At 42.7% G+C, this 11,732-nt stretch overlaps 1 protein-coding gene across 1 annotated transcript; it reads right to left on the bottom strand.

Annotated features, from left to right (window-relative positions):
* Positions 1 to 2,615: 2,615 nt before the first annotated feature.
* Positions 2,616 to 5,261, bottom strand: Ift70b (intraflagellar transport 70B). Its single transcript, XM_085834778.1, has one exon. It carries the CDS (start codon positions 5,205 to 5,207, stop codon positions 3,213 to 3,215), a length of 1,995 nt encoding a protein of 664 aa, XP_085690904.1. The 5' UTR covers positions 5,208 to 5,261; the 3' UTR covers positions 2,616 to 3,212.
* Between the last annotated feature and the right edge of the window lie 6,471 nt (positions 5,262 to 11,732).

The following is an 11,732-nucleotide window of genomic DNA, read 5'->3' as shown; positions in this document are numbered from 1 at the left end:
AACTGAGCATAGAATATTGTGACTCCCACAGTTAGAGCTTTGCCTAGAATTCTGGTAGCATTGCTCAAATTCTGTGTATTTAGAGACCCAGGGCTGTTATCCAAGCCCTTTAAAATAGACTATGTCTGTCTTACAAAGACATCTTAAAGCAGCAAAGCTTTAGATAGAGAGGGGACTCATTCCCCTTTGTCAAGAAAAGTGTTTTTAGTACTGCTGTGTATGTACAAGGAACCGTGCTTTGTGCCAGCTGTAGAGACTGCCACTCAAATCATGAGGGGAGGGTCTGGCATTGTAAAGTCATTCTAGAATTAAGAATCGGCAAGTTTCTCAGCATCACACAAGCACCACGGCACATATACACTTGCACTCACTGAATAAATAAATGCAAAAATTCTTTGAATCAATATGCTAAAACTAAAACGTAATAAATACTGCAGGAAGATTAAGAAGGCCACTCTCCCTGGGCCTCAGCTCCAGGCTCCTGGCTCCTGAGAATTTGCTGTCATTAAAGTCTCTGGAGAGCCGGGGTAAGGAAGGAGACAATGGCCTTGATTGAGCTGCATTCCTTCACTCAGAGGTAGAGTAGGCAGAATTACCAGGCTGTATTGCTAACCAGGAAATCCTAACTGCTCAGCTGCAAGGGCTAAAACACTGCTCTGAAAAGCCTTTTATGTCCTAAAAATTAAGCCACTCATACACGCAAACCAAAACAGCACCTGGGTAAATAAACTGGCCGAATAAAGGCCGGCCTGTCTGCAGAGGGAATCTGGAGAACGTTTGCTTTTTACTGGTTAACAGTACTTTAAACTTTTTTTTTTCTTTTTGTAAGAAAAGAAGCTGAGAGGAAATAGGGGGAAAAATTAATGTTGATTGTTGAAAATAAGATTGCAACTCATTTACTTTCCAGTTCTTAAGGGGAATGTGGAAATTAAGAGGGAGCAGAGCAACTTGCCACAGCAGAAGTTATCAAAGAACATTTTTGAGATGTAGAAGGTACTGCGGGATGCATTTTTTAGAGGCCACTAAACACTGATTCTCCTCCAGTGTGGGATCAATCTAGGACTGCCAAATGATAGCAGCTTAGTTCATTATCACAGATGCCTTCATCCCGAAGCATTAGACTGCACAGTGAGGCAGATTTTCTTTGCTAATAGAATTTGAGCGCCTAGGAGAAAAGTCATCCTCACATACAGCAGGGGCTTTTTGTCTGTCAGTAGAAAAGAATTTGGTTGAACCCAAGAAACTGCTGAATATGTAGGTAAGAAATTCAAAACTCACAATTATATGTGGTTTTAACCTGATAACTATTTTTCTAAACCAGGTCAGATTGGAGTCCATTTATGGAGAGATAAGAACCAAGGGGCTGAGAAACAGGGCTTGTTTGTTTGCTTGTTTGTTTGTTTTTGTAGGATTCAGGAAATAAGTTGATTAGAATGAGCAGAGATCTCAGTGGGAAGCCAATAAAACTACTAGGAGTCATGGATTGAAACAGTGAATATATCAACTTACATTCCAGGATGGACCTTTTCATCAATAGTGGGAATGGGCTATTTTGGATGGTAATAGCAATGAAGTAAAATTTTCTGTACCCAGCACCCTAAAATAAGGAAACAGCATTATATTCAAAATTGTGCAGCCAAAGGTAATAATTAATAAGTGAGTTATTCATGGCCTATAGAATCAACTAAGCAGAACTCATAGAGGCTCACAGACACTGAAGCGGCAATTACAGAGCCTGCGTGGGTCCGTGCTAAGTCCTCTGTTAAATATGTTATGGTTGTTAGCTTGGTGTTTTTGTGGGACTTGTAACAATGGGGGGGTGGGCATCTCTGACTATTTCCACTGTCCTTGGGACCCTTTTCCTCCTACTGGGTTGCCTCACTCAGCCCTGATAAGAGACTTTGTGACTGGTCTTACTGGAACTTGTTATGCAGTGTTGGCTGATATCCCTGGGACGCCTGCTCTTTTCTTAAGGGGAGAGGAGAAGGGCTGGATCTGGGGGAGAAGTGCAGCTAGCTTTCACTACTGTGTGGGTTTTTCTTTTTCCCACCCTTTATCTCCTAGATTCTTCCCTCTGTCACTAGATAGGAAAGAGGGAAAGGAGAAAGAGAGATATCTAAATCTAACTTCTTTTTTTCTTGTTTCTTCTTTAAGCACTACTAATAAACAAACTACACACAATTCTCCCGAACTACCACTGACCCTGCCTATCAGGGTCCTAGCATTTATATACCCTCTGAAAAGTTCCCAGAATTCCAATGTCACACAATCAGAGGAACTACCTGCTTCTGGTTAGAGCATGAATCACAGTCAGCTGCTGTGAAGCAGGCCCTCATTCCCACACCTTGGATTAAAATAAAGACACATTCTTAGAATATTTCTGTGTTTTTTAAAAGAAACCAAAATTCAAGAATTTTGACTATAGAGAAGGGAGGTTGTGGGGAAAACTAGGAGGAGTGGTGAGAGGGGAGACGGCATTCAGGATGTAGTGTATGAGAGAATTATAAACAGAAAACCTGAGTTCTCTGGTTACCTCTGGTCCTGATTACCGTGAGAGATAAATATAAATAAAATACTTGAAAAACAGCAATAGTATGACTTGATCATAAATTCAAATCACTAATTCATGGAGCTAAACACCACAGAAGTTTATTTTCTTTTCTCATTATTTATTTTGTAGTATTTATTAGTGTTTATTAAGTGAATTTACTGAATCTTGAAAACTAGCAAAACCACTTATTACCTAAGAAATTTAATCTGGACAAATTATTATATCTGTATTGGAAAATTGTCAAACACTCTAAATTCTCTATAAAATCATGGGAGTTGTGCAAAGAGAAAACACAATCAGTCCTTGGAGTGATTACAAGACGACGTTATGGACGACTAAGTTCTGAATTTAGTGTCTGGTCCCTGGATAACATAATAGCAAAGGTTGTCCAAGATACATCAAAACCAAACAAAAATGGAGGAAACATGATAGAAACAACATCTTTCTCAATTTTGAAAGTTCCAAAGTACCTTCTAGGGCCTGGGTTCTTCCACAATCTCACTTGACAGGATCTAAAAGTGCAGGTTATATCTAATAGTTTTGTTACACTAAAGTGTACAAAGTCTCACAAGTAGCAAATACAAATAGCAAAAGCTAGATACAGGAAAAACTGAAAATTTACATAGAAAGTCCTCATGATACAAGTCATTGTCGGCCATAATTACACATTCCATCCAATTATCTCATAAATAAGAGCCCTCAACTGTCTGGACTCATATGTGACTGTATTCTTCCCAGTGTGCATTCTTTCTTCCTCCAAGGGCTGTTCTATGACAGCAGGGATGTTTCTGCCATAAAGTTCACAGTGCTCTAGAAACTGCACACATTCTTGAATGACACTGTCCCTTAGCATGATTGTGTGCTTTGACATGTTCTCTAGTAAGGACAGGAAACATCTCTTGGCATAATACCACGTATCGGTGCCTAGCTTTTTATGGTAAGGCTCCAGGCTTTTGATAACCCGAGAGATGCCAAAGTCATAGTTTCCTTTAGCACAATACAGGGTTCCTATCACCAAATTCACAATGCAAAGGTGGTAGATTTTCTTGTCTGGGTCACCATAAGAGAGTTGTTCCTCCTCCTTCTCAATCTTCCTCATGAGCTCCTCAGCTTCCTCGTTTTGACTTGTCATGATATAGGAAACACAGAGGTTGGCTAACACGATGGCGCTGACACTCAGGATGTTATCATAATTCTTCTTGACAATGGGCTCATAGAAACCAATGGCCTCTTTGTACTTGTTCTCCTGCATGAAGAGGACATGGGCCACGTTCAGCTTCCACACATCATGGTCATTACAGAATTCCACAGATTTGCGGAAGATCTTCTCCACCATTGGGTAATTCTCAAGATTCCAGTAGATTTTTGCCTGGGCCATCAGTACAGGAATATACTTCTCAAGAGTTTCATCATATTCATTCACAGCCTTTTTGGCAGATTCATCATCTCTACTATGCCTTGAATCCTGTACTTGTATGGTGAGTCTCCGGAGCTGCTCAGTCAGCATGCCAGCCAACCCATCAAGTTTAATGAAAGCCTCTTCAGGAGCTGTCTGGCAAGTGATCATGGCATCCAAGAAGTCATAGAGATAGGGTGTGAGGAACTTGTAAGTCAAGTGGGCATTTTCTGCCAGGACATCGGCTGCCAGGTCAAAATACTCATATTTACAGTAGAGCAGCAGCAGGTTGCCAAAGGTCTCTGGGGGGAAGGGGTTCTGCTGCAGTAGAAACTGGAGCTTTTCAAAGCCCTCTGTGGGCTTGGCATCCATGTTCATCAGAGCCTGGTTGTGGAGGGTCACGGGGTCCAGCTCTTCCTCTGCTCTGGGTGGCATGTCAGTGAGGGCTTCCTGGGCTGCCTCGTAGTTTCTCAGCTGGTACTCTATGGCTGCCTTGAGGTTGAAGGCTTCGACCAGAGCAGTCTGGTGAAGGACTATAGTGTTGCCAACACTGCGAACATCAATGCCCTCTGTGGTCATGCCCACACCGAGTTCTGGGTGTTGACGGATGCCGCGCTCAATGATGTCAGCGATATGCTTCAGAGCAGGCGCGTACTGCCGACTGCTGTAATAGGCCAAAGCCAAGTTGTAGGAAAGGTCAGGCTGGTAGCCAGAAGCCTGCAGGGCCGCTAAGAACTTGGAACAGGCAGCTTCATAGTGTCCCTCTTTGTAGAGCAGACAACCTAGGTTGATCTGACCATCATAATCGCTCTCCCCGCCACTGTCCTCCACACCTTCCCCACTCAGCAGCTGCTCCACCAGGCTCCTGGCTCCTGGGAGGTCACCTTCACTGTACTTGATAGCAGCTTGTAAACGAAGGACTCGAGTCTGATAGGTGGGGTTGTCCAGGAGGAAGGCGACCCTGGTGGCCTCTGGATACAGGCAGGCCTTGTACAGCGCCTGGGCCTGGTACAGGCGGTACTGCTCGAGTTCCGGGTGCATCTGGCTCAGCTGCTCATAGCACTCTGCAGCGAGCTCGAACTCCTGCAGGCGGTAGTAGCAGTAGGCCAGCAGCGACAGCCCTGCGCGGCTGCGGGAGCTCCTCTGCAGCTCTGCGCTCAGCAGCTGCACGGCCTCTGAGTAGCGGGAGTCGCGGATGAGCCTGTACACCACCGCTGTGAACTCACCGTCGGGGATCTGTGAGCTGCTCAGCCCCGCCATAGTCACCTAGCTTGTTTTGCATCCTGGTTTCCAAGGCAATAGGCCAACCGGAAACGGAAGCTGTTCAGCGACAAGTATCCAACCGAAGTGTCTTGTGGATAAAAGCGAACCACCGACACGTTTCTATCAATTTCTGGATATGTTTTTAAACACTTTAGACTGTGGGGAACAAATTGGGCTTAGTCTGGAAATTTCTCTAGGTAGTTCAGAGAGGGATACTCCACGTCCCGGCCTACATCGCTTCCGTTATCGCCCTGCATTCTGGGAAATGTAGTTTCTCCTCTTTGACGTTTTACAGTAATTGGAGTCTCTGCGTTTTCTCTGCGATCGGGATCTTGTTTCTATTGCTTTGATTGCTTCTTTGTTGGCACTGAAGTAAAGTTTTCTTGTGAAGGTTCCCCGGGATGCAGAAAATTCGCTGTTCTATGAGGGTTCGAGTTGCTTGGCAATGGTGACGAAATGGGAATGTGGGCTGTCTCTGGACTTCAGGAATTCTAGTATATTCTTGCCAGCTGCTCTGAAGCCCACTTTTTGAGAACGTTATTAAGCAAGGGCCGGCAGTCCGTATTTTATTCTGTATCAAGAGGTGACGAGAGGGGAAAGAAGAGTCTGAATTGTAACTGGTGCTGTTTTAGATTTAAGTACCATTCGCCCTCTTTTTCTTAAATGACAGCTGTTATGAACGTAAATTGGTGCTTGAATTGATGAAGCACATGGCTTTGGTCTTTTCCTTCTTCAAGGAGAAGCCACAAAGCTAACATTTTCCCCATCTCCTATATGCTATTTTTCTCACTCTCTAAACTCTACCAAACACTACCGTGAGTTTGTTCAAGACGTAATCAGCCTGTGCTTCCCATGCCTCTAATCTTGTTTTCACTTATGAATCAGCTAGTTAATACATAAATGCTTTGCCAACTCCTTTCCCATACCCAGACTCTTAATTCGAAGCTCTTCAGGCAGTTACTATCTCTACTTTCCCCCCTGTATTTAGAATGAGTCTCTAGGTTCTGTGTTATTGTTTTGGGGAGGTTATTCTGTAAAAATTCAATTTTATTCTAGTATGACAGAGCAGTAAAAAAAAAAAAAAACTATTGACTTATAAGCTGATATTGAATCACTGTTGAAAACCATGTACATAGATTTGACTGACCCTAATGTGTGGGGACATAAATATAATGTTTAGTTAAGCATTTGAGAAGTAACCAAGATAGCAGAATATTAATGTGTTCTTTCCAAATGAAGTAGTGACAAATTTTATGATTTTTTCAATAACAAGGCTGTACTTTTTGAGCATGGATCATTTGATGTGGCTCTGGCAGGCACCTGGGAGACTGTTACTTTTTATAGTTTTCCAAGATCGCCTCTAGCTACACCCGAGACAAACAGACCAAATGAAGGCATATCTTTGCTTTGTAATTAAGAACTTCAACATAAGGGCATTATATTTTTCTCTTTAATAGAATTGCTACCCATGAATCTTGTTTTGCCATCAACATTTTGCAGCCAATACCCACCATATTTCATAGCACACTGTTAGGCTTCTCACAAACTGCTCATAACTTTACTGAAATCTGTGTGCTGCAGATGAAGACCTTGTGCTTCAGGACAATTAAGTAACCTGCTAAAACCCACATAGGAAAGGGAATGAGCCATGTTATCTTAAAAGTTAAACTCAGTAGTATTGGTGATTAGTAGTTAATTCATATATGAACTCATATTATAGGAAATATTAGAGACTTGCTTTGTAAAGTCGTTTTGTTGTTGTTGTTGTTAAAAACAAAACAAAACAAATAAAACCCAACCAGTCTCATTTGGGTCATAGAAATCTGACCTTTGTGGCTTGCATTGTAACAATGAAAAAGTGTTAGGAAGGAATTACTGGCACATAACCTAGGTTCCAGACCTAGTTACTGTTACTTCTAGGAAAAGATCCCAGCAGACATTTAAATGCTACAATAGAAACAATATCATTCCTCGTATATTCTGCTCGGTAGAACCTGGACAAGATAATTTTGTTTGAATGCCAAGGAAGTGAGAGACTCTACCCCACACTAAATGTAGCTCAGGATCAACAGAGGAAGCTACTGAGGAAAGCAAGTGAAACCACGTCAAGATGTTTGCCCAAGCAAACCTCTGCTGCAGCCCTTTACAGTCCTCAGTGCGGGGTTGAATGTAGGCTGAAGGATGTTATATAACACTGGTCAGTGTCAGGGATGAGGAGGTCTCCCCCATGCTGCCTGGTTGACTGTTTTTCTTTGAAAACAATATTCAAAGACTTAATGTTTTAAAGTCCTTACATTTTGAACTATTACTTTGGGTAAGCTGCTATTAAATAAAGCGGAGAAAACCAGGGGCACATCTTTACTTGTTCTCTGTGGTGGCTGAACTATTTCTATATCGTGAAAACATTCCCTTTCAAATGACTTCTCAAGATGCACGTGCACGCACACACACACACACACACACACACACACACACACACACACACACACTGCAAAGATTCCCTGCTCTCCCCTAGTTTTCTTGACTAACTACAGGATTGCTCTAGAGCAGCTGTTCTTAACCCATGGATTTTGACTCCTTTGGAGTCAAATGATCTTTTCACGAGGGTTGACTAAGACCATCAGAAAAACATAGATATTTACATTATGATACATAGCCGTTGCAAAATTGCAGTTATAAAGTAGCAGCAAAAATAGTTTTATGGTTGGGGAGCCAGCACAACATGAGGGACTGTATTAAAGGGTTTCAGCCTTAGGAAGGATGAGAACCACTGATCTAGAGTTATCCTTGCATTGGTGCCTATCGAAGAGCATGGTAGCTGAAGTGGGTGAGTGGGTGGGGCTTATGTGCCCTCCTTATTTCACTGGAAGCTGCTCTTGTGGCCTGGATAGAGATGAGCAGGGCATTTGGCTTAGACATACTGGGGGCAGGGTCATTTTTAAAATGCAGTGAGTGCACCAATCCCACTATGCAACTGGCATGACCGTCACCACTGTGTGACAAGCATGGCCATCCCCACTGGGTGACACGCCATCAGTCTCTGATAGGCAGCTGGGGAATAGATTAGTTTTTCTAGGGAGCTGAGGTAGTGAAAGGAGGCCCTATAACGATAGAAACTCTAGAAAGCAATAAACTAGGTGGAATATTAGGAAATATCACAATGGATTATTTTGTTTACAATGGAATTTCGAGAAGGTAATTGTGTAATAGCATTCCCAGCAATGAGAAAGCATGTGGTGTTTGCAATAAAATGATTTAGTACCTTATTGAAAGGAATTAGGCTTCCAGGAAATGGCTTGGGGCTTGAGGTGGATTTTTCTGAATTTCATGTAAAAGAATTCCATGCAGGCAGAAGGTGGAGGGTGGGGATGGTATTTGGCTCTTAACGTATTGATCTTTCTGACTGCCAAAATACATGATGAATCCCGTGTGTGTTGTATTTGGCAATCACCTATATAATCCCTCATGAATGGTTGCCTCTTTGTTTTGTGAAGCAGTAACTGAGTAGTGCAAAGGATGTTTATCAGTACTTTAACCGCATCCATGCTGAAGCATCTTCTCTGATAGAAAAACATCGTTCACAGCCATTTTCTATTTCCTATCCTTTCTCCTGTGCACTCCAGATTGCTTTTCTTCAGCATGGCCAACTTGCCCTTGCTTTCTCTGGAATTCTGGTTCCCTGAGCATCCACCAGTGATGCGGTGACTGACTGACTTACCTGACACTCACACCTCCATTCCCTAAGCAGGGGTGCAAAATACCTCTGGGAAGCAACGTAGCCCTGCCATGGTGGTGTTTATGGCCAACTTGATAGGATCTCAGGATCTGTCATCTAAGAGACAAGCCTTCATGATTAGGGGAGCTTATGGTTGTTGCCTATGAGAAATTTCGTTGATTGAGTTCCTTGAAGTAGGAAGCCTCACCCTAAAAATGAATGGTACCCACTGCTCCACGGGCTTTTGTACCAAAGACGAGGCTGGCTGGGTGCAGTCAGTGGCCAGATGTTTCAAGTCCCTGCTGCCATGGCTTTCCAACTGTGGTGGACTGTACTCTTGAATCGTGAGACAAAAGAAATCCCTCCTTACATTACTTTTGTCTGGGTATTTTTGTCACAGCACAGATAGGTGGCGGAGCAACTAAGACAGGCCTCCATCCGTCACAGACAGACAGGGGAGAAAATAGGGAGATACTGAAGAGAAGCTGGCCTAACAGAAGAAAGGTGGACAATTTGAAAATTAGGTTCATTGCAGGGTAATATACAGAAAACATTCAGCTTCTACTTCATGGAAAACTGATGCTGCTGAGGTCAGACATCGTTGGAATTTTTTTCGTTGCAGTTTGTGTTTGGTGTTGAGGTTGGAGTGTTAAGGTTCTCTCGTGCCTGCCTCACAACGCATTAAACTTGTATAGTGCAACGAACGGCTGACCCACCTGCTTTCTTTTGGGGCAAATTATCTCGAGACTGAATTAAGTTCTGAGAACATAAGCCAATAAACCAAAGCAATAAATTCAGCTTTAATAAAAATGAAACAGGTTCCCCATGTCTCACTTTGAGCTACAACTTTATTAAGCAGGCTTAGGTTACATGTATTTTATTAAGCTCATTGGTAATAACTTTCTTTTGAATTGACAACTACTTTCTATTGTTTGTCTCTGCCTCTGTGGAAGTCTTAGATCCTTCTTTTGAAAAACAGCTGAAAAGCGTGGTTGTGAATGTCAGGCAGTAGAAAAGCCAAGTAAAAGCCCCGACCTGGGATAATTTGGCTGGCTCAGTTGGGAGCTGTGGCCTTTTTAGGTGGGGGTCCCCAGACTACATTTTATTCTCTGACTCTACAGGGGGGGTAAGGATAAGGAGCTGCTTTCTTGTCTGGCCAGTGATCAATTTTTTCCAAAAGCTTAAGGATGTCACTAGCAATGTCCTTTAGTAATGTAGTAAAGTGGCTACTTTTTTACAATTTGTTTCTTATTTTGTGTGTTTGGCTGTTCTGCCTCTATGTATGGGTGTTTTGCCTGCACCATCTATGTAGCTAGTGTCCTGGAACTAATGTAACATATTGTTGTGAGCTGCCCTGTAAGTACTGGGAGTCGAACCCAGGTCCTTGGAAAAAAAGCAGCCAGTGATCCTTTCAGTCCCAGGAATAGCCTGCCCTAGAAATAGTCAGTCCCAGGGATAGCCTGTCCCAGGAGTAGCCAGTCCCAGGGAGAGCCAGGTTTTTAGACAACGATAACTTGTTGTTGGGAACTCTTTGAAGGTCTTATAGCTAGTTTTTGTGTTGGATAATGTTCAGAGTGTTTTATAGTGTAAGCTACCATGTCATTGCTTTGAATTGTAGCAGTCTCTGAGCCTGATTCTAATATAATACTCCTGAAAACTTAGTCTTATTAAACTTATAATTTCACTATATCCAAGTCATACTCCCCATGATACTTAAATTTCAGTGTTTTTATTGCTGAGAAATTCTACCATTCCTCCATCCCAGATATGCAAAATTTTACAAATAAAACAGTAGATCCAGTACATGTAGAATTTATGTATTGGAGACATGTTTATATGAAACTTATCATTCAATGTTTATCAAAAACTCAGTTTTAACCAGGCATCTTATATTTCATGTGGCAGCCTTACTTTACTCCAATATTTCACAATCAGATTCTGAACTCTTGATCTCTCCCACATCTTGCTACTCGGGCCATAGCCAATCTCTAGGTCTTGTGTCTTAAGTATATGGAAGACGCCTTTTCCTTACTTTCTCGTGAACACCATTATCCCCAGGTGCCAGGAATGATGGCAAGAGAGCTCTGTCTGAGAGTTGTTTCGCTGTAGAAAAGCCATAAAAAGTTCACATCTTACCTTGGGTGGTACTTAAAGTGAGGACGTGATTGTTCTAAGGGTTGCTTGAAGGGAAAGTTTTTATCGTGGGTATGAGGGAGAGTACAGCCATGGCTCTGGAATGGTCCAGGGAGAGAAAGTAGGTGACTAAACATGGCTGGCAGAATGATCTGGGCGGTGAAAGGAGAGGGGTGGGGGCAGTGAGAGAGGAGGATGAAGAGCGGAAGACAAGGGGTGGGGAAGGAGGAGACAGGGAAGGAGAAGAGGGTGAGGAAAAGAAGAGAAAGAAAAGAAAAAAGAAGACAGACAGATAGACACAAACAAACAGAAACAACAGAAAAGGGTGCAAGTTAGCACCTGGGCAAAATGGCCGGATGATACAGGAAGGAGGTGCTTGGTGCTGGAAACCTGTGAGCGGGACAAGTCTGGAGTAGGGGGGTGGGGTGAGAAGAACTGAGAGGAGCCACAGGTACTGAGGGGGCCTGGAGGCCAGCTCTCAGTCTGGTATACTCATGGACACCATAGTTATCATTTGTCCTGAGATTCCTTTGGACCTGACAGGATTTGTAGCGTCTGTTCCTTTAGTTGCCTCTGTATGTAACATTTTGATATATTGAGCTAATTTATCATATTTGATAGTAATCTGGATTATCTCAAAATTAGCCTAAGGATACCTAGGAATTTTGTTTTGT

This window comes from Mus caroli, unplaced genomic scaffold (genome assembly GCF_978045245.1).
Source record: "Mus caroli unplaced genomic scaffold, Mus_caroli_1 scaffold_2, whole genome shotgun sequence".
Taxonomy (NCBI): domain Eukaryota; kingdom Metazoa; phylum Chordata; class Mammalia; order Rodentia; family Muridae; genus Mus; species Mus caroli.
The sequence above is the reverse complement of the archived record's forward strand: the minus strand, read 5'-3'. Positions and strand labels throughout refer to the sequence as shown.

What these genes read in the sequence shown, in the direction of transcription:
- Ift70b (XM_085834778.1), bottom strand. Translation starts at nt 5,207, where the DNA reads ATGGCGGGGCTGAGCAGCTCACAGATCCCCGACGGTGAGTTCACAGCG.